The sequence below is a fragment of the Rhinatrema bivittatum genome, chromosome 1, assembly GCF_901001135.1.
Source record: "Rhinatrema bivittatum chromosome 1, aRhiBiv1.1, whole genome shotgun sequence".
In the NCBI taxonomy this organism is placed as follows: domain Eukaryota; kingdom Metazoa; phylum Chordata; class Amphibia; order Gymnophiona; family Rhinatrematidae; genus Rhinatrema; species Rhinatrema bivittatum.
The window spans coordinates 738,676,068-738,700,346 of NC_042615.1; the positions used below are offsets into that span (position 1 = coordinate 738,676,068).

The window sequence follows — 24,279 nt, forward strand, 5'->3', positions numbered from 1 at the left end:
TGTGGTGGTCATAAACACAAAATTAACACTTATTCTTGCCAATCAGAACCTGTTTTTAGATCAAAGTATGGTTAAATACCAAACATCAGCAAGCATAGGGAAGACAGATGTTTATAGTACAATAGTTACAATACAATAGTAATTATTCCTATTATATTATGCTGTCTTGTTATTTCATATGGTGCAAACTGCTTTGAGTCTCCTTGAGGAAGGCAGAATAGAAATATCAGAATAGAATATTTAGAACAACTGCCTCGCAGGTCTTCATGGTCACATGGATTGTTACAGGGCTTGGTAGTGGGGCAAAAGAGGAGCCTGAGTATTGGTCTTGGGGGAATCAAATCTTATGAAGGCTGGGGTGACCTGATGGCAGAGTTGATAGAGTCCAGCACAGTGACAGGGTTAGACATGCTTGGGAAAGATGATTGGGGGGTGGCGGTAGTGGGAATCCAGTATGGGAATCTGCTTGCTCATCTACCCAGGGCAGTAACCAACCAGAGAGGAAGAATCTCAGCTGGGCAGATTGGATGGGTCTATTTGTCTTTACCTGTCATCACTTACTATGTTTCCTCACCAGGCAATGATTAAATCACAAAGTTTCCACAATTGTTCTACGTTCTCCTTCTCTCCCACATATCAGCTTTCAAATTGGCATAAGCAAAAGGGTTAATTCTAAATCAATAGCTAAACACTCAACATTTAAAAATGTACTTCAGGGACAACTATCTGCCACAGAGAACTGCTACTTCTCAACTTTAGAAAGTGCCAAGTCTAGGCATGGCCACACACATCATGCAATGCTTTCACATGCAACATATGGACATCCATCAAAAACCTAACAGAAGCTGGTTGTGGTGGAATTTATACAAACTTCAACAATGATACAGAAGAGGCTTTTCTTCTGGGAAAGGTGAATAGCAATCCAAGAGAGACACTGTCCTTTTTACCTGTTCAATATTATATCCACTGTTGAGGGCAGCTGCGTATCCACCAACAAACACACCACTGGGGAGCAGATACATATAGTTATACTCTGGGGGATCTGTTGGACGCCTGAACATGTCCAACATCCTCTGTGTAACCAGAAAACCACCTGGCAAAAAAAAATAATAATAATAATAAATTAATTAATTAAAATGGTTATCAACTCATCCTACTTTCTCCAACTAAAGAAATGTGGCACAGTGAGTTACTGTATACTCTGATGGAGCCTTACACAAGTAGCACATGTCTATCTGGTCAGTGGAACCAAAGAGACTCAAGAGCTATTGCTAAGGAAAATGGAGATCTATGAAGTCAAAGAACTGCAAGGCAGCACATCTTGATGCCTACTTTCATTTACTGGCTTCAATAGGAAAACAGAAGCTGACATTTATTTCTGCGTCCACTTGAACAAGCATATGCTTAAGCCAATCCGAGCTCTGAAAAACCTAGAAGTGTGTTCACTGCTCTGTGGCCTCTCTGCTGAGCTGAGCTGCGATGCCTGGAGAATGGGCAACATCCCAACTACTGGCACTGAGGAATTCTACTTAAGATGTGGGGCATCAAAGGCTGCTCCAAGCCACCAAATGAACCCCTTCCCCCTCAAACTATGGCCACCAACTTCAAAAATCAATTAAACTGGTAGGTAATAAATAATGTAGGCACATATAGGGAGCCACAGGAGAAACAACACAATCACAAAATCTAAAGACATACTTAAATCATATGGAATTCACAAAATGCTACATTTTAATATTTTGCACGACTGACTTGTTAAAAAAAAAAAAAGTGCAGATTTTTCTGCAGCTTTTGTTTACAAAAAATCTGCAGCCTGGCTTTGTTTTGTTCACCATTCCAGTGGGCTTAATTGTAGGCCAGAATTCAGCCTGATGGAGAGAATTACAGAGCTCATACCTGTAAAACAAAATGCACATGCACATCTTCAGTTCAGGGATACAGCATATTTGTTTGGGGAGGGGGGGGGGGGGGAACTGATAGGGTGAATTAGTCCTGAAAATAAGAGTTGGGTCTGAGTCTGAATCCTCTCATCTCCGGTAGTTATGGCCCAGTGAAGGTCACTGATCCTCTGGCCACCTGGAGCTTTGACCCCCTCCAGCACTTGCTCCTATTGAAGCAAGCAGGGCACATATAGAAGCAGCCTTCTTGAGAAAGATTCCACAGCTGCACCCCTAGGTCAATATAGTGCTACCCAGGATGGAAGAACAAGTTTAAAAAAAAAAAAAAACCTTATTGCTCAAATGCTTTTCATTATTCATTTGCAATTTCCTCATACAAAATACTGTCTTACAACCCATCAGAAATAGTGGTTAAATGCATTGTTTATTTCTCATGAAGAATGGGAGGCCATGTCCTTAAACCTCCCCTTATGAGGGACACACCTTTGGCGCAAACAAAGCCTTGCATCAGATCATTAAAATTCTGAGGAAGAACATGGAATCTTGCTGTCCATGTTCCTGTTTATCAAACATTTAAACAAGTTAAAATAAACATTATACAAACTAGCTAATAAACCACAGCAGTAAAATACATCTCCTGATGTATTTGGCTGTAGCCAAAGGTGACCTTTGGCTACAGCCAAAGGTCACCTTTCTCAACTATAGTGAACTCTGCTGCAACCAACTCCTCATTCACGGCCCCACTGTGCTGCAGTAATGGAGCTGCCTACAGTGGGAACCCAAGAAACAGCCATAACTCCCCATGTTTCCTAGCTTTCATGGACATTAAGCTGTCCTCCAGTACTTGGTCAGCAAACGAAGTCATAGGAAAAAAGAGACACAAGTTATAAATGGATGGCCTCACAGACACTTATCAGAACTCCTATCTCTCAATCTCCTTCCTGGTTTATGCTACTGTCCATTACCTGTGGAGGGCAAGGCAAAAGGATAAGCAGAACTGGAAGTATAGAGGGAAAGAAGGCTGCGACAAGGAAACTACACACAGAAGGGATTCAACAGAGGAACTAAACATAATTAGGGTTTCCTGTAACATCACAGAACAGCAGACTGAATGGTCTCATTTTGTTTTGTTCCCACTTAAACCATTAAACATGGATTTTCATGTAAACATTTTCTATTTCCTCTCCCTTTCCCAACAAACTTCATTATTCTCTCCTTTCTCTCTCTCCACAATCTCACCACCTTCCCCCGCCCTCTCACCTAAACTTCATGCTCTCCCTCCTTTCTTCTTACCCCAAGAAACCTAACTGCCCTCTCACTTCCAATTCCAGGGTAAAGGACTTTTATTCTATAGATATTTTACCTTGCTAGGGTCCACCACACAAATATCTGCTCAATAAGGACAGCCAGATGTAGGCTGAACTTGATGGATTGACACCATCTTTCAATGAATCTATATAACCATTGATTTTGATGAACAGGACAATCTTTTCCAGATCCTGTTACCTCAGTGTTACAGACTTTGATTACTAGGCAAGAGCCAAGACTGAGAACAGGAGCCAATATTTCTATTACAAAATGAACTGTCCAATTAAGGATGAGAGCCATCTGCTCCACCAGCACAAGAGATGGTAAACTCTGCACAAGAAATATGTCACACGATGACGTACTTTCAGAATTGGCTGTCGTTCACTTTCTTTCTACAGTAACGTGTGCTTTTAAAGTTTATGTGCTTGAAGACATTTTAATTAGTATTACAAGCTATCCTCTATAACCAGACCTACAGACCCAGACCTAAGGACAACTTTACATTAAGGACAAGGCATCTATTTCTTTTACTATCTGCATTTGCAAGTTACTGGCATGAAACAGTGAGCTCTAAGTAATTAAAATCTGTAATCCTCTGAACTGACCACAGATTGTAACCCTCTATATGTTCTATCATTATACACGTAAAATGTTATATGTACTGCTGTTATACCTGTAAACCATTGTGAAGGCCAGTACCAAACAACGGGATATAAAAAATATACAAATAAAAAAATAAATCAACATGGAAACTCTCATAGTGATTCAGCTAGATGCGGTACTTGCCAAAACATAGGTTCCTCCTTTCCCCTCCGCCCACTTCCTTAATAACCCAGCTGAACCTTTGGTACAGAAGCATTAAAACACATATCACACAATTAACTGACATTGCTCATAATAAAACAAAAAGCAGCCAGGTGTCAGCATAATCATGAAAGTTTCATTTTCCTACAAATTTTCCTACACTTTTAAGATCATAAAATGAATTCTCGAGCATGAGACCAATTCATCAGCCCTAAATCTTTCTTATTTAAAAACAAAACTCTTCTCCTCCTACTTAGCACCTGCCTTACGCCTGTGCATCTGCTCCTACACTTGCCTCTACCCTTACTCTCTAATACAGTTGTTCTCAACCTTTTTTCCCATCGCGACACCTGACAGACCACGCTCACGGCGGAAATAAAAAATAAAGGTCTAGTATTATTTTTTATTGTTAAGAATGACACAAGGGAAAGACAAGTAATCTGTCTGAACAGAAATTGCATAAATAGTAAACATCCACACCAAAACACCAATTTCCAGCACTCAAACAGTAACAACCTTACTAAGAAAAGGCAACACTGAAAATATTACACCAGGCCTTAAGACCCCAATACACCTCCTGTCAGGAAAACGGACCAAGCCAAACTTCTATAAAGCCCTATACAGAAACTACACGCCAGCAGAATACCTCACCTCAGTCACATGTGCTGACCCTCACCCAACAAAGAATAAAGAGACCAACGCATAACTAGAAACATGCAGACAAAAACTGAACTGGAAATCGCAAGTCAGAGAGACTGTATGCAGTGTAATAAAGGAAAAAGAGAAACTTCACCAGTCCTCAAAACAAATCAAGAAATATAAAATCAATAGCAGTAAAACCATACTAACAAAAAGAACAGATGCCAAGATAGCTGATGAATGGAATATCCAATAATTAAAAACTCATATCAAAAATTTCTGGATACCAATACAATATTTCAAAATAGCAGACACAAAGGCCCAATAATGAAAAATAAGGATAAAAAAATGCTTTCCTCTGCATACCTGGGAACGTTTGATATCCAGGTGCCCTGAGATTGTTTTGAATTTGCAGGAGGAGGGATGGTTTGCTTGCAACTTTCTCCTCTCTCTGTCACACACAAGCTCTCTCTCTCACACTGGCTCTCAATCACGCACATATACACATGCTTTTTTCTCTCTCACTTATATAGGCTCTTCATTACATATTTACACACATGCTGTCTGTCTTTTCACACTTACACATACACACACACACAAGCTTGCAATCACACACATACATGGTCTTTCTCTCACACAGACTGTCAATCACATACTCTCCCACCTACACTAGCTCTCAATCACACACAGACACACGCTCTCTCTCTTACTTATACACATGGGCTCTTAATCATATATACACATGATCTCTCTCACTTACACATACAGGTTCTCAATCATACACTTACATTCATGTTATCTCTCTCACATATAAAGGATCTCAATCACACAGGTTCTCAGTCACTCACTCACATACATGCTGACACACACACACACACACACACAAAGGCTTTCTCACTCATTCACTCTCTCTCTCCCCCCACAGAACTAGTGACAGCAGCAGCCTCCTCCACTTCCAGCCTTAGTGACAACAGCAGCCTCCTACTCTTCCTCACAGCCTCAAGGAAGGGCTCCGATCCACCGCGGGGGGTGACACTGCTCCTCTTTTGCTCCATGCCGCACTGCTCTTCTTCCAGCCGCGCCTCTCTTCTTCAGGCTGATGCTCCATGCACTAGCATGGTCTCTTCATCCCTCATGCTTGGCCACTGCATATCACTTCCTCTTCCAGGCCATGGTGGGTGGGGGGGGGGAACGATCATGTTGATTATTTATTTATTTAAAAGCTTTTCTATACCAATGTTCATGTAATGGTACATATCGCGTCTGTTACAGAGAAACAACGTTAGAAATTACATCGAACATATGAACAAAGTTCTAACAGTAAACAAGGTAAACATTTGGGCATCTGAATAGGGTTAGTTCTAACCAGAGACAATATAACAACTAATATAACGCTGACTCCAGCTCTCCTGCCATGTTCTGCCCAGGCTGTCAGCAGGATGATCTCCTATTGAGCTCCTATTTCACTGGGGCAGGGGGAAAAGCTGAGTCAGCGGGGGACCAGGAAGTGTGGAGACACACCAGTTGAGAACCACTGCTCTAATATATCAAGGAGACCAGTTTCTTAGCACGTGTTCTGCTGTTCCAGAAAACCACTGTATCCCACCTCATATCTCTACTTTTATTTGATTATGCTCCCCTTGCGATCAAGCACTCCTCTGATGACTGTAAATGTGATGCTACTGTAATTGCATTTAATTTTTATTCTAATCCACTTTGAGACTAGTTTGGGAAATAAAGGTTAAATATATATTTTATGGACTCATTACGGATTGAAATGTCATTTCTTGCATTGGACCCAAAAAACAAACCGGAAGCCAATCCAAGATGGCTGTGTAGCAACCAAAAAGAACAAGATTGGTGTAAAAAAAGAGACTTTATTCTGACAGTATTCAAGCCAGATTCTGGCCGAGTTTCGCTCTGTGTACAGAGCTGTCTCAGGGGCTACTTAAATAAATAATAAAATCTGCACGCAGGGAACGAAGGAGATGCACCAAAAATATGCTCCATTGGTGAAATTAAGGAAATTACTAAAATGGCTAAAATGACTATTTTAAGTGTGACTGGGTACCTAAAGGTGGCAAGATTAAATATATGTGGGATGAAGGCAAGAACACTGCCTAACTGTGGATGCTACAGTGACATATCTACCTGTGTTCTCTAGATCAGTAGGATAAAAATGTTCATATTTATTTTATTACTTCTCCATTCTAATTAAGGCTATTGGCACTGTTTTTAATTTTATTATTTTAGATGGTCTCCTCTCAACATGTGGGCATTCATAACAAGTTTTTTTATCCTACTGATCTAGAGAACACAGGTAGATATGAAGCATATTTTTGGTGCACCTCCTTCGTTCTCTGCGTGAAGATTTTTTTTAATTTTTTGTCTAATTACTATTTGTTTATTATTTTATTATTTATAACTTTTATATACCAAGGTTCCTGTACGGGATACAGATCACCCCGGTTTACAAAAAACTGCAACTTCGCACAAAGGCAATAGAAACATAGAAACATAGAAACATAGAAATGACGGCAGAAGAAGACCAAACCGGTCCATCCAGTCTGCCAGCAAGCCTTACACTTATTTTTTCTCATACTTAACTGTTTCTCTTGGCTCTTAGTAACCTTATGTTCTAATTCCCTTTTCACCCCCACTATTAATGTAGAGAGCAGTGATGGAGCTGCTTCCAAGTGAAATATTAAGTTTGATTAGTTGGGTAAGCGGCAGCATAGCTCTCTGCCATGAAGCAGAGGGCAATGCTGGAAATGTGTGAAGTATCAGTTTTTCTTTTCCCCTGTCATTGAAGCAGGGAGTCATGCCGGACATGCACCGAAAGTGAAGCATGCCTTGAAAGTCACATTAACTATCATCAAATATTGAAAAGCCTAATAATTGGTAATACCTATAGCCCATGAACCCATCCCTGTTTTTTTCTTTTTTTCTTTTTTTTTTTAATTGGGAGATGGATGCCCTTCATCCTTCTACTCTGTGAAGGTGGACACCTACCACTGGCCACTGGCATCCCGCTCCGTTAATGCCTCTGTGGCTACTGCCGCTCCATGCAGTGTTTTACTACCTGCTCTTTATATGCGTCCTCTAGAACTGATGGATCCCATCCCTGTTTTTTTTTTTTATTATTTATTTAATTGGGAGATGACAGCCCTCCATCCTTCCGCTCCGTGAAGGTGGACACCTATCACTGGCCACTGGCATCCCGCTCCGTGAATGCCTCTGTGGCTACTGCCGCTCCGTGCAGTATTTTACTACCTGCTCTTTATATGGACACCTACCACTGGCCACTGGCATCCCGCTCCGTGAATACCTCTGTGGCTACTGCCGCTCCGTGCAGTATTTTACTACCTGCTCTTTATATGTGTCCTCTAGACCTGATGGATCCCATCCCTGTTTTGTTTTGTTTTTTTTTTTTATTTAATTGGGAGATGACAGCCCTCCATCCTTCCGCTCCGTGAAGGTGGACACCTACCACTGGCCACTGGCATCCCACTCCGTGAATGCCTCTGTGGCTACTGCCGCTCCGTGCAGTATTTTACTACCTGCTCTTTATATGCGTCCTCTAGACCTGATGGATCCCATCCCTGTTTTGTTTTTTGTTTTTTTTTATTTAATTGGGAGATGACAGCCCTCCATCGCTCCGTGAAGGTGGAACACCTACCACTGGCATCCCGCTCCGTGAATGCCTCTGTGGCTACTGCCGCTCCATGCAGTGTTTTGCTACCTGCTCTTTTATACGTGTCCTCTGGACCTGATGGATCCACAATGTTTATCCCATGCCCCTTTGAAGTGCTTCACAGTTTTGGACTTCACCACTTCCTCCGGAAGGGCATTCCAGGCATCCACCACTCTCTCCGTGAAGAAATTCTTCCTGACATTGGTTCTTAGTCTTCCTCCTTGGAGCCTCAGCTCGTGACCTCTGGTTCTGCTGATTTTTTTCTGTTGGAAAAGGTTTGTCGTTGTCTTTGGATCGTTAAAGTTTTTCAAGTATCTGAAAGTTTGAATCATATCACCCCTGCTCCTCCTTTCCTCCAGGGTGTACATATTTAGATTCTTCAATCTCTCCTCGTATGACAACCGATGAAGACCCTCCACCTTCTTGGTCGCCCTTCTCTGTACCGCTTCCAACTTGTCCTTGTCTCTTTCTAGATACGGTCTCCAGAATTGAACACAGTACTCCAGGTGAGGCCTCACCAAGGACCTGTACAAGGGGATTATCACTTCCCTTTTCTTACTCGATATTCCTCTCTCTATGCATCCCAGCATTCTTCTGGCTTTTGCAATCGCCTTGTCGCATTGTTTCGCCGACTTCATATCATTAGACACTATCACCCCAAGGTCTCTCTCCCTGCTCCGTGCACATCAGCCTTTCCCCCCCCCCCCATCGAATACAGTTCATTCGGATTTCCACTCCCCAAATGCATGACTTTGCACTTCTTGGCATTGAATTTCAGCTGCCATATCTTCGACCACTCTTCCAGCTTCCTTAAATCCCGTCTCATTCTCTCCACTCCTTCTGGCGTGTCCACTCTGTTGCAGATCTTAGTGTCGTCCGCAAAAAGACAAACCTTACCTTCTATCCCGTCTGCAATGTCGCTCACAAAGATATTGAACAGGACCGGTCCCCAACACCGATCCTTGCGGTACACCACTTAAAACCGCTCTCTCTTCAGAGAAAGTTCCATTTACCATCACACATTGTCTTCTGTCCGTCAACCAGTTTGCAATCCAGGTCACCACTTCAGCACTCACTCCCAAGCTTTTTGTTTTATTCACCAGTCTCCTGTGCGGAACCGTATCAAAAGCTTTGCTGAAATCCAAGTAGATGACATCTAGCGCTCTTCCTTGATCCAATTCCTTGGTTACCCAGTCGAAAAAGTCAATCAGATTTGTCTGACAGGATCTTCCCCTGGTGAATCCATGCTGCCTCTGGTCCATCAATTCTCCGGACTGTAGATAGTTCACTATTCTCTCTTTCAACAGTGACTCCATTACTTTTCCCACCACCGAAGTGAGGCTAACCGGTCTGTAGTTACCAGCCTCCTCTCTGTTCCCACTCTTGTGAAGCGGGACCACCACCGCTCTTCTCCAATCACTCGGCACCACTCCCGTTTCTAGGGATCTATTGAACAGGTCACACAGCGGACCCGCCAGCACATCTCTGAGCTCCCTCAGAATCCTTGGATGAATCCCATCAGGCCCCATGGCTTTGTCCACTTTCAGATTCTTTAGCTCTTCCCATACATTTTCTACTGTAAAATGATTTTCATCTATTCCACTACCCTCCAGCTTCTTGTGTAGAAATGGTCCTTCTCCAGGGTCTTCTTTAGTGAACACAGAGCTGAAGTATTCATTTAATATTTCTGCCATTTCTTCGTCTCTCTCCACACATTGATCATTTCCACCTTTCAATTTCACTATACCACTATGGACTTTTCTCTTTTCGCTGATGTATCTGAAAAATGTTTTGTCACCATTTTTTATCTCCTTGGCAATCCTCTCTTCCGCTTGACTTTTTGCCAACTTGATTAATTTCTTCGTCTCCCTCAGTTGAATCAAATATTCTTCTTTGTGCTCCTCCCTTTGGGATCTTTTATATTTCTTGAATGCTGTTCTTTTAGCTTTAATTTTGTCAGCCACCTCGTTTGAGAACCAGATAGGTTTCATTTTTCTTTTGCTTTTCTTTACATTTCTAACATAAAGAGTAGTTGCCTTGGTGATTGCTCCTTTTAGATTGATCCACTGCTGATCCACATCTCTCTCATTCTCCCATCCATTTAGTTCTTCCTCTAGGTACTTCCCCATTTCGTCAAAGTCCGTGTTTTTGAACTGTAAAACTCTGGTCTTTATACTTCTTTTCCATATTCTTTTAGTGATATTAAACCATACCGTTTGATGATCACTGGTGCTGAGGTGGGCGCCCACCTGGACATCAGAGACATTATCTCCATTAGTGAGCACTAAGTCGAGTATATTTCCTTCTCTCGTGGGTTCTAATACCATTTGTTTGAACAAAGTTACTTGCATGGCATCCACTATTCCTCTACTATTTTTAGATTCTGCAGATGGGATTTTCCAGTCTACATCTGGCATATTAAAGTCACCAACGATCACCACTTCTCCCTTCTTACCTATCTTATGGATGTCTTCAACCAGGTCTCTGTCCAGCTCTTCCTTTTGGTTCGGGGGCCTGTAAACCACTCCAATATAAATGGATGCTCCGTCATCTTTTTTTAGGTCGACCCATAGTGCTTCTTCCTTGCCCCAACTTCCTTGCAGCTCAGATGCTTGGATATTGTTTCTGACATAAAGAGCCACACCTCCCCCTTTTCTATCCACTCTGTCCTTCCTTAACAAGTTATAGCCTGGTATTGCCGTATCCCAATCATGAGATTCTGTGAACCATGTCTCTGTGATAGCAACAATGTCCACTTCTGCCTCTGTCATTGGGGCCTGCAGATCTGGTATTTTATTTCCCAAACTATGAGCATTTGTGGTCATAGCTTTCCAGGTACTCTCTTTAAGATTATTGCTTTTCCTGTACTCCTTATGAGACTTTAGTTGAGATTTGTTATTCACTTCACTCTTTCCTTTTGCAGTTGTGCCACTGATGCCAGAGTTATCCATCAAGTGAAAAATAAGAAATGGTATAAGAAATAAGTGTATCAAATAACTGGTACAAAGAACTCAAACTGAATACTGAATATTATGTATGAAATAACAAAGAACTCTAGCTGAATATTATATACTAAGAATCAGTCCGGGAGACCGTCACAGGGAAATTAATGGGAGACTGAGAAATAAACAAACATATAACGAGTACCGTATGCGGGTAAAAATACCGTACGTTGGGCTGAAGGAAGGGGAGAGAAATACACTAGGTAAATGAACATTGGGAACTGGACAGGACTGAACATTGGGACCTGAACAGAACTGTAATTAGACCGAAGCAAAAGTTAAGCGAAGGTACATTGGTCGTTGGACTAGGCTGTTGTTGAACTCAGGCCAGGGTTAAATGTCAGGGAAAGCTTGGATGAAAAGCCAAGTTTTTAGTTTTTTCTTGAAAGCCAAGGGGCATGGTTCCTGTCGTAGGTCCGGGGGTGAGAGCATTCCATTGGTGGGGGCTTGCTGTAGATAGTGCACGCTTCCTTAGTGATGTTTTCGCTGGAGGGGCATATAGTGGGTCGACTTCTGATGGGTCTGGATGAAGTGTGTGGTCTCAGTTGAGTGCTTAATATGAGAGGTTGTGTGTCGCTTTGTGTATAATAGTGAGAACTTTAAAAACGATCCTGTATTTGACAGGCAGCCAGTGTAGGGTACGGAGGATGGGGGTGATGTGATCTCTTTTATGGAGTTGGTGAGGATTCTGGCAGCGGCGTTCTGTACCATCTGTAGAGGTTTGATGGTGTTGGTGGGGAGTCCGAGCAGGAGGGAGTTACAGTAATCGATCTTGGTTAGAATGATGGCTTGTAGCATTAGGCGGAAGTCACTGAAGTGAAGAAGTGGTTTTAGCCTTCTGAAGACTTGCCGTTTGTAAAAGCACTCCTTAGTGGTATTGTTAATAAATTTTTTTAGGTTTAGCTGGTTGTCCAGCCAGGCTCCTAGATCCCTGACATACAGTGATAGGTTCAGGTTTAGGATAGATGGTTGAGAAGAGCTTGGTGGGTTGAGCTGGGTGTGATTGTCGTCTTGAGAAATGATGAGCATCTCTGTTTTGTTGGAATTGAGAACTAGGTTGAAGCTGGCGAGAAGGCAGTAGAGGAGGACCGGAAGGCTCATCTGCATACTGCTCCCAGCATCCCCCAGGAGAGGAATCCAGAGGTCACCGCAAGCGATCCAGGGATTGACTTCCACGCCCCAGCTTCCAGAGGCCCCGCAAGGTTTGCAGTAGAGGAGGACCGGAAGCGCGCACCATTAGGCGCGCGAATCTCAAATCCCTCCTTTGACTGAGTGAAGATTAATTTAACCGTGGTTTAAGAGGATTGGTAAGTATAGTTTTCAGAAATCTTTGGGCTTATAAAAGTTTGGTGAACGGTGAAATTAAGGGATATATTCTTTAGAGTTTGTGTGTGTCTGAAGTAATAAGCAAGCCAGAGATAGTTAATTCTAGTGTCTGTCTTTCCCACCCACTCAACCCCTGATTTTTAGGCACAAGACACTTTCTCTTTAAAGATCAATCAGAGTCTTATCTAAAACATAATATTGTACCAGCCCTTATTGAAAGTTTAATTATCCCCTTGTAGGACACTAGCTGATTAATTACTAAATTCACCTGTAAATTTAAAGTACTCTCATTCCAACTCCCTTAGTATCCTAAACTTACCTAGGAACTCAATAATACTAAGATGAAGGCAGCAGTCCAGCAGCAAGAGGGGGCCTTTCCAGTCTTTTGCATTGAGTGTCACATTCTTATCACCTTGTTATATGTAACTGCCTTTTCAGCACTTTGTTATTGTTATGTTTACTTTGCACCCCTGTTTTATGTGAACCAGCATGATGTGACTGCTGTCTCGAATGCCGGTATATAAAAAAATCTAAATAAATAAATAAATAAAAATGTATGATTTTTTACCGGCCGGTGAGAGATTGTATGTGTGCACTCGGTGCAAAGAGCTCCTGGCTCTCAGGGAACAAGTCTGATCTCTGGAGTCTAGAGTAGCAGACTTGGAGGAGCTGAGGGAGACAGAGAGGTACATTGATGAGACCTTCAGGGACATAGTAGCCAAGTCCCAAATCCATTCTGGCAGCCCCAGTGCTGCCTTGGATCAGAAAGGTCTCCCAGTAGGAGAACATCACCCTGGTGTAGCAGGAAGTGATCCTGTAGCAAGGACCTGCTCTCTAGGTGATGTATTGGCCTCTCGCACTGAGGACAAATCTCCCAGGGCTACTGCCCAGGAGGGAAGGGTTAGGCCGGCCATCATAGTTGGTGATTCAATTATTAGAAATGTAGATAGCAGGGTGGCTGGTGGACGTGAGGACCACCTGGTAACTTGCCTGCCTGGTGCGAAGGTGGCAGACCTCATGCGTCACCTAGATAGGATTATAGACAGTGCTGGGGAGGAGCCGGCTGTCATGGTATATGTGGGCACCAACAACATAGGAAAATGTGGGAGAGAGGTTCTGGAAGCCATATTTAGGATTTTAGGTAGGAAGCTGAAATCCAGAACCTCTAGGGTGGCATTCTCTGAAATGCTTCCTGTTCCACGTGCAGGTCCCCAAAGGCAGGCAGAGCTCCAGAGTTTCAATGTGTGGATGAGACGATGGTACAGGGAAGAGGAATTCAGCTTTGTAAGGAACTGGGGAAACTTTTGGGGAAAGGACGAAAGGACGAGGTCCACCTTAACAAGAGTGGAACCAAGCTGCTGGCACTAACTTTCAAAAAGGAGATAGAGCAGCTTTTAAATTAGAACAAGGGGGAAAGCCGACAGTCACTCAGCAGTGCATGGTTCGGAGAAATGTATCCTTGAAGGTACTAATGAAACAGGAGAGTTAGGGAATCCCAACAGAGAGGTTCCATTAAATTCAAACATAGTTCATATGCATATATGTAAAAAATCACCAAAGCTAATGATTTCTGAATTATCCCAAATAACTGAAAAGCAGGTTGTTAAAACAAGCAAAAACCACACTTTGAAATGTCTGTATGCCAATGCCAGAAGTCTAAGTAAGATGGGAGAGTTAGAGTGTATACCAGCAAATGATGAGATTGACATAATTGGCATCACAGAGACTTGGTGGAAGGAGGATAACCAATGGGACAGTGCTATAATCAGGGTACAAATTATATCGCAATGATAGGGAGGATCAACTTGGTGGGGGTGTGGCACTTTATGTCCAGGAGGATATAGAGTCCAACAGGATAAAGATCATACAAGAGAGTAAATGCTCAGTAGAATCCATAAGGGTAGAAATCCCATGTGTGTTGGGTAAGAGTATAGTGATAGGAGTATACTACCGTCCACCTGGACAAAATGGTCAGACAGATGATGAAATGCTAAGAGAAATCAGGGAAGCTAACCAATTTGGCAGTGCAATAATAATGGGAGATTTCAATTACCTCACAAAACAAACGTCGCATAAATTATAATTTTTTAATTTTTTTAATGTGCATAGAATTTATCTAGAACAGTGGACCATCATAACACCCTTGGTTATTTAGGCAGTAAGCCACACTTTTAACCTTACAGGGTCATGTTTAATCATCGGTCCATTAAATGTCTTTTTACTTCTTTAATTAAATATTCTCTTTTTTTCTTTTTCTCTTTTATAATTAATAAAATCTTTTGAAATCTTTTGCAGTATATTTAAAGACGGAATTGCCTTACTTGTGCGGAGCGCCGCTGCGCTTCCGACCTTTGTATCCTGTGCCGCTGCGCTATTATCTTCAGCGCTATCGTGCTTTGTAGGCAAAAATGCTCCTAGATTTTGTATTGAAGAGATGAACTTCCGATTAAATGTGCTCACACACTTTAGAGCTCCTGCAGTCCGACGTACGTTTCGCGGTTTGCGCTGCTTCAGGGACTGATCGGAAAGTTGTAGGGTCTAGGCTTGAAAAAGTGCAAGGTTAATTCCCGCCGTAATTTAAATGCTGCTATCCAGTTCATATGGTATTTAATACCTATGGAGATGAACAATATGACTAGTACCACATATGTATTTTTTGCACAAGTACTACTTAACATAAGAAGCACTTTTCCCAATGGATTACATTTGTTTCTTACCGCATTCAGCCGCCTGGTTCTCTTGTTGGCGTTCTGCTGTGTTACATTTACTTCTTACCGCATTCAGCCGCCTAGTACCTCTTGTCGGCGTTCTGCTGAATTGCCGCGAGATTTGGCATGATTTTATAGGATCACCTGTGTGTATTGATTTGACAGGTGTGGATTCACATAAAGTGAATCCACTCAATTTCTTTATTGAGACCACCAGGTGTCACTGTGCGCAGTTGAAAAATCCAACGCTGTTCACGTTGGTGTAGTTTCTTGACTCGATCTCCCTTTCTCCAGTGAGGGTGAATGACTTCTAAAATTGTCCATTTAATATCTGAGAAATTATGATTATGCTCTTTGAAATGTGCAACTAAAGGTTCTTCTAACCGGCCCGTGTTGAGACAACATTTATGTTCCGTTAGTCTAATTCTGAAAGGACGTTTAGTCATGCCCACATAAATCAGTGGGCATGGGCCGGTTAGAAGAACCTTTAGTTGCACATTTCAAAGAGCATAATCATAATTTCTCAGATATTAAATGGACAATTTTAGAAGTCATTCACCCTCACTGGAGAAAGGGAGATCGAGTCAAGAAACTACACCAACGTGAACAGCGTTGGATTTTTCAACTGCGCACAGTGACACCTGGTGGTCTCAATAAAGAAATTGAGTGGATTCACTTTATGTGAATCCACACCTGTCAAATCAATACACACAGGTGATCCTATAAAATCATGCCAAATCTCGCGGCAATTCAGCAGAACGCCGACAAGAGGTACTAGGCGGCTGAATGCGGTAAGAAGTAAATGTAACACAGCAGAACGCCAACAAGAGAACCAGGCGGCTGAATGCGGTAAGAAACAAATGTAATCCATTGGGAAAAGTGCTTCTTATGTTAAGTAGTACTTGTGCAAAAAATACATATGTGGTACTAGTCATATTGTTCATCTCCATAGGTATTAAATACCATATGAACTGGATAGCAGCATTTAAATTACGGCGGGAATTAACCTTGCACTTTTTCAAGCCTAGACCCTACAACTTTCCGATCAGTCCCTGAAGCAGCGCAAACCGTGAAATGTACGTCGGACTGCAGGAGCTCTAAAGTGTGTGAGCACATTTAATCGGAAGTTCATCTCTTCAATACAAAATCTAGGAGCATTTTTGCCTACAAAGCACGATAGCGCTGGAGATAATAGCGCAGCGGCACAGGATACAAAGGTCGGAAGCGCAGCGGCGCTCCGCACAAGTAAGGCAATTCCGTCTTTAAATATACTGCAAAAGATTTCAAAAGATTTTATTAATTATAAAAGAGAAAAAGAAAAAAAGAGAATATTTAATTAAAGAAGTAAAAAGACATTTAATGGACCGATGATTAAACATGACCCTGTAAGGTTAAAAGTGTGGCTTACTGCCTAAATAACCAAGGGTGTTATGATGGTCCACTGTTCTAGATAAATTCTATGCACATTAAAAAAATTAAAAAATTATAATTTATGCGACGTTTGTTTTGTGAGACAAGTGTAGTTCGTTGCACTTAATTAACTGTTTTCATATAGTAGATTTCAATTACCCCAATATTGACTGGGTAAATGTAACATCAGGACTTGCAAGAGACAAAGTTCCTGGATGTAATAAATGATTGCTTCATGGAGCAATTGGTTCAGGAACCAACAAGAGAGGGAGCTATTTTAGATTTAATTCTTAGTGGAACGCAAGATTTGGTGAAAGAAGTAATGGTGGTGGGGCACTTGGCAACAGTGATCATAACATGATGAAATTTAAACTAATAACTGGAAGGGGGACAATAAGTTAATCTGCAGCTCTAACACTAAATTTTAAAAAGGGAAACTTTGATAAAATGAGGAAAATAGTTAGAAAAAAACTGAAAGGTGCAGCTGCAAAGGTTAAAAGTGTTCAACAGGCTTGGACATTGTTTAAAAATACAATCCTAGAGGCGCAGTCCATATGTATTCTGCACATTAAGAAAGGTGGAATGAAGGCAAAACGTTTACCGTCATGGCTAAAAGGTGAGGTGAAAGAGGCTATTTTAGCCAAAAAAACATCCTTCAAAAACTGGAAGAAGGATCCATCTGAAGAAAACAGGATAAAACATAAGCATTGTCAAGGTAAGTGTAAAACATTGATAAGACAGGCGAAGAGAGAATTTGAAATGAAGTTGGCCATAGAGGCAAAAACTCATAATAAAAACTTTTTTAAAATATATCCAAAGCAAGAAACCTGTGAGGGAATCAGTTGGACCATTAGATGACAGAGGGGTTAAAGGGGCTCTTAGGGAAGATAAGGCCATTGCAGAAAGAATAAATGAATTCTTTGCCTCCGTGTTTACTAATGAGGATGTTGGGGACATACCAGTTCCAGAGATGGTTTTCAGGGGTGATGACTCAGACGAACTGAACGAAATCACTGTGAACCTGGAAGATGTAGTAGGCCAGATTGACAAACTAAAGAGTAGCAAATCACCTGGACCGGATGGTATGCATCCTAGGGTTCTGAAGGAACTCAAAAATGAAATTTCTGATCTATTAGTTAAAATTTGTAACCTATCATAAAAATCATCCATTGTACCTGAAGACTGGAGGGTGGCCAATGTAACCCCAATATTTAAAAAAGGCTCCAGGGGCGATTCGGGTAACTATAGACCAGTGAGCCTGACTTCAGTGCCGGGAAAAAAAGTGGAAACTATTCTCAAGATCAAAATCGCAGAGCATATAGAAAGACATGATTTAATGGGACACAGTCAACATGGATTTACCCAAGGGAAGTCTTGCCTAACAAATCTGCTTCATTTTTTTGAAGGGGTTAATAAACATGTGGATAAAGGTGAACCGGTAGATGTAGTGTATTTGGATTTTCAGAAGGCGTTTGACAAAGTCCCTCATGAGAGGCTTCTACGAAAACTAAAAAGTCATGGGATAGGAGGCGATGTCCTTTCGTGGATTACAAACTGGTTAAAAGACAGGAAACAGAGAGTAGGATTAAATGGTCAATTTTCTCAGTGGAAAAGGGTAAACAGTGGAGTACCTCAGGGATCTGTACTTGGACCGGTGCTTTTCAATATATATATAAATGATCTGGAAAGGAATAAGAGTGAGGTTATCAAATTTGCGGATGATACAAAATTATTCAGAGTAGTTAAATCGCAGACTGTGATACATTACAGGAGGACCTTGCAAGACTGGAAGATTGGGCATCCAAATGGCAGATGAAATTTAATGTGGCAAGTGCAAGGTGTTGCATATAGGGAAAAAAAACCCTTGCTGTAGTTATACGATGTTAGGTTCCATATTAGGAGCTACCACCCAGGAAAAAGATCTAGGCATCATAGTGGATAATACTTTAAAATCGTCGGCTCAGTGTGCTGCAGCAATCAAAAAATCAAATAGAATGTTAGGAATTATTAGGAAGGGAATGGTTAATAGAACGGAAAATGTCATAATGCCTCTGTATCGCTCCATGGTGAAACCGCAACTTGAATACTGTGTACAATTCTGGTCGCCGCATCTCAAAAAAGATATAGTTGCGATGGAGAAGGTACAGAGAAGGACAACCAAAATGATAAAGGGGATGGAACAGCTCCCCTATGAGGAAAGGCTGAAGAGGTTAGGGCTGTTCAGCTTGGAGAAGAGACGACTGAGGGGGGATATGATAGAGGTCTTTAACAAGTAGATGTGACTCGGTTATTTACACTTTCGAATAATAGAAGGACTTGGGGGCATTCCATGAAGTTAACAAGTAACACATTTAAGACTAATCGGAGAAAATTCTTTTTCACTCAACACACAATAAAGCTCTGGAATTTGTTGCCAGAGGAGGTGGTTAGTGCAGTTAGTGTAGCTGGGTTCAAAAAAGGTTTGGATAAGTTCTTGCAGGAGAAGTCCATTAATGGCTATTAATCAATTATACTTAGGGAATAGCCACTGCTATTAATTGCATCAGTAGCATGGGTTCTTCTTAGTGTTTGGGTAATTGCCAGGATCTTGTGGCCTGGTTTTGGCCTCTGTTGGAAACAGGATGCTGGGCTTGATGGACCCTTGGTCTGACCCAGCATGGCAATTTCTTATGTTCTTAAGGTGTTTAATTGACAGGAGGCAATCATTCCAGTGGGTCATGGTTTTATGAAGGGATTCTTTGATCGGGATGAGAATTTGTATGTCGTCCGCATAAAGGTAATGGGTTAGCTTTAGGTTTGTGTGTAACTGGCAGAGTGGGAGAAGGTAAATGTTGAAGACGGTGGGTGAGAGGGAGGATCCTTGTGGGACTCCCTGGTCAGAGAGGATGGGTTGAGATTCTTTATTGTTTATCCTGACTTTAAAGAATCTGTTGCATAAGAAGGACTTAAACCAATTGAGTGCAGAACTTTGATGCCTATGTTTGCTAGTCGTTCTAACAGTATTGCATGTTTTACTGTGTCGAAAGCTGCGGACAGGTCTAAGAGAACAAGGAGGTAAGATTGTCTTTTCTCTAGGTTTAAGAGGATGGTGTCCGTGAGAGATAGAAGGAGGGATTCCGTGTTTAGAGCTTTGCGGAAGCCATACTGAGTCGGGGCAAGTATGTTGTTTTCTTCAAGGTAATCTGAGAGTTGCTTGTTGACTATTTTCTCCATCAGTTTGGCAATCAGAGGTAAGTTGGCTATGGGGCGGAAGTTGGCTGGATCTGTTGGTGATAAATTTGGTTTTTTTAGTAGAGGTTTAAGAATTGCAAGTTTTAACTGGTTTGGTACTATGCCTTGAGTTAAAGAGATGTTTATAATTTCTGCAATTGGTTTAGAAATGGTGTTAGGGATGGAGATGAGAAGGTTCGTTGGCAGTGGGTCCCGAAGGGTGGGAGGAGGGTTTGAGTTTCTTGAGAATGTTTTCTATCTTGAGCGAAGAAGTGGGCTCGAAGGATTCCAGACTTGTAGTTGGCTGACGTAGGGTTGCGAGCGAGGGAATAGGCAAGAGATTGAGAGATGTAAGAGGGTTAGTCAGGTTGAAGATTTTTTTCTTGAAATAATTGGCTAGTTCACTGGCTTTGTTGAGTACTTGGTTGTCTGGGATGGTGGGAGGGGATGGTTTGGTGAGTGTTGAGACATAAGAAAATAGTGCCTTCGAGTCGAAGATGAAGTTGTGGATTTTTTTTTGCATAAAAATTTCTTTGTTTTAAGGATGGCATTCCTGTAGGTATTGAGGTGGGATTTGTAGATAGCTTGTGTCGTGGTGGAAGGGTGTTTCCTCCAAGTTTCTTCTTTACTTCGTAGTTCTTGTTTAAGGGACTTCAATACCCCGATACAATGCAGTTTGAGATGTCAGCACATGTAGTATTTTTTTCCACATCTTTTTCATCATTTCTCCTGGTGATCCCTTGACATTGTCCTTTACACTGCCACTTCCAAATACCAGTTTTAACCAGTTCAGATTTTGGCAGGCTCTGATCTAAATGCCACGAGATTTCATTTAAATAGCCCTCAAATGCACCGGACCACTGTAAGAGCAACGGCATATTTTGAATCTATGCTACAGGTATTGTTTTCCTACCAATTAGTTATAGGATAAATCCACACATATAATTATCTGTATGTATACCTGACAATCATTTGCGTTTGCCGGTGGTAGAATACAATTTGTTGATAGTTCTCTATTTTTTACAGCTCTGTTCTATGTGGTCCAGCGAGCATTATATTAGCTAATGACTCTCCAGGTAAAAGATAATGACTGCGACAGCAAACGCAAGTTAAACTCTTCGCAATGATCCAGTACACAAAAGCAGATGCGCTACTAAGGTATTCACATTTGAGCAGAATATTGTCCCTCATCCCACTCACATCTCCTCGTAGTATTATACCATAACCAAGCCAGTCTCTCACATTTGGATTTACACCTGTACTTAAAAATGAGACCGTGCGCACTGTCCTGGCTGGCTCAGCATGACTAGCACACTATTGTATGCAGCTTCAGTCGGCGCCCGCCACTAACCAATGAATATTAAAGTTAACTAAAAGATTTATTTAAATTGAGGATACAGCAGGAATATGTCTTAGAAAGCAGCACATAAGTGGCACTGGTTCATCAGCTATAAATTTTCAAACATTCGACCCAATTATTTATTCACCTTCACTTTTATTTATTCATCATTTCCTATTCTTAGGTTTTTATTCATTTTACTATTGCTCATTTTATATTTTCATTATTTATTATTCCATTTTTTATTTCACTACCTGTGCTTGACAAAGTTGTTCAATTTATTTTGTGATATCCAATGTTTATTTTATTTTTATTGTTAAAGGCTTTAAACAAACTGTAAAGGTTCTATCCATACAATCTAACAGACAGAGCAGGAGTAATACTTCAAAAGACCTGCTGTTGTGCACAAACAGTAAGCATTCCCTTCCCCCCCCCCCCCCCTTTTTCTTCTTTGTTTTTTAATCGGTTTTTTACAATCCCCTCCAAACACATTGGTTAGATAAATACTACCCCCGTGAGTACAGCATATATAGGTATGCTTTACACTGACACCAAATTGTCTTTTTTAGAATGTCTGATATTATGAAAGTATACCACTGCTGATTTTTGACCAACGTGATCACTTTTGAATTCCATTGAAAAGGTTCTTTTACACAGATACTAAACATCATTCTACCTGTTATATCCTATCACTCTGATCCAATTACATGTGTACAATTTAGTCTTGTATTCTTTTATGTGCCATTATGATATCCTCACTCATATACATGTTTTAAGTAATAACTTATGTTTGTCATAAGTTATAGCCTAGTGGTTAGAGCAGTGGACTATGAACCAGGAGACCAAGGTTCAAGTCCCGCTGTCGCTCCTTGTGACCTTGGGCAAGTCACTTTACCCTACATTGCCTCAGGTACAAAAACTTAGATTGTAAGCCCTCTGGGGATAGAGAAATACCTACAGTACCTGAATGTAAACCGGTGTGATATCTCAATTGAGATGAATGTCGGTATATAAAAATAATAAATAAATAAAATAAATAATACAAGAATTCCTTTTCATTCATGTGTTCATTTACACTTATTATTTTTTGTAATGTTTACACATTTATGAATGTTTTGTTTCTCATATGTGTGTTTTAATTTTAGTAGCCCCTGAGGCAGCTCTTTACACAGAGCGAAACTTGGCCAGAGTTGGTCTTGAATACTGTCAGAATAAAGTCTCTTTTTATACACCATTTTTTGCATTGATTCATAAAATACTAGATGCTTGGAGGTTTCCACAAATATTACTGGACCAATAAATAGAACTTAAGAACATAAGTATTGCCATATTGGGTCAGACCAAGTGTCCATTAAGCCCAGTATCCTGTTTCCAACAGTGGCCAATCCAAGTCACAAGTACCTGGCAAGTACCCAAACATTAGATAAATCACAAGCTAATATTGCTTATTAATTACAGTAATAATTGTTTAAATGTAAACTGATGTGATATGTAAAATCGAACACCGGTATATAAAAAATAAATAAATAAAATAAATAATAGTTTATGGATTTTTCCTCTAGGAACTTATCCAAACCTTTTTTAAACCCAGCTACATTAATTGCCATAACCACAGCCTCTGGCATTGAATTCCAGAGCTTAACTATGCACTCAGTGAAAAAGATTTTCTTCAATTTGTTTTAAATGACCTCCAGGCTCTGCTTTTCTAAGATACTGTATTAAGTTTCTACAGAGTTCTCTCTTGTTGTTTTAACCTCTCCTTCCATGCTGTTCTCAAGTTATCCCCCTCCCAGTTACGCTCCCTTGTTAACATGTAATTCAGTCCTGCTGTTCATTTGTGAACCGGTATGATGTCCCTACTAATACCAGTATTTAAAAGTTGTTAAATAAATAAATAAATGCTTGCTAACTTCATGGAGTGCCCCCTAGTCCTTCTATTACCTGAGAGAGTAAATAATTGACTTACACTTACTTGTTCAAGTCCTTTCATGATTTTGTAGACTTCTATCATATCCCCGCTTCAGTCATCTCTTCTCCAAACTGAACAGTCCTAACTTCTTTGGCCTTACTTCATTCATAGGGCAGCCATTCCATGCCACTGTTTTTGGTCGTCCTTCTCTGCACTGCCTCCAGTGCATAAGAACATGCCATACTGGGTCAGACCAAGGGTCCATCAAGTACAGCATCCTGTTTCCAACAGTGGCCAATCCAGGCTACAAGTACCTGACAATTACCCAAACACTAAGTCTATTCCATGTTACTGTTGCAAGTAATAGCAGTGGCTATTTTCTAAGTCAACTTAATTAAAAGCAGGTAATGGACTTCTCCTCCAAGAACTTATCCAATCCTTTTTTAAACACAGCTACACTAACCATATCCTCTTGCAACAAATTCCAGAGTTTAATTGTGGGTTAAGTGAAAAATAACTTTCTCCAATTAGTTTTAAATGTGCCACATGCTAACTTCAAGGAGTGCCCCCCTAGTCTTTCTATTATCCAAAAGAGTAAATAACTGATTCACATTTACCCGTTCTAGACCTCTCTTGATTTTAATCACCTCTATCATATCCCCCCTCAGCCATCTCTTCTCTTTTTTGAAATGCGGCGACCAGAATTACACACAGTATTCAAGGTGTGGTCTCACCATGGAGCGATACAGAGACTTATAACATCCATCGTTTTATTTGCCATTCCCTTCTTAATAATTCCTAACATTAAAAAAAAAACCCACAATCGCCACACATACTGAGCCGAATATTTCAATGTATTATCCACTCTGAAGCCTAGATCTCTTTCCTGGATGGTAAATCCTACAATAGAACCTAACATTTTGGAACTACAGCAGGGATTATTTTTCCCTATATACATCAGTTTGCATTTCTCCACGTTGAATTTCATCTGCCATTTGGAAGCCCAATCTTCCAGTCTCGCAAGGTCCTCCA

General features: G+C 41.0%; 1 protein-coding gene across 4 annotated transcripts in view; it reads right to left on the bottom strand.

Annotated features, from left to right (window-relative positions):
• Positions 1 to 24,279, bottom strand: part of NNT (nicotinamide nucleotide transhydrogenase) — a 404,867-nt gene that overhangs the window by 195,199 nt on the left and 185,389 nt on the right. For all 4 annotated transcript variants that reach the window (XM_029577710.1, XM_029577726.1, XM_029577728.1 and 1 more), the window contains exon 13: positions 948 to 1,093. In XM_029577710.1, coding sequence (XP_029433570.1) covers positions 948 to 1,093 — 146 coding nt within the window. The remainder of the gene's footprint in view (positions 1 to 947; positions 1,094 to 24,279) is intronic.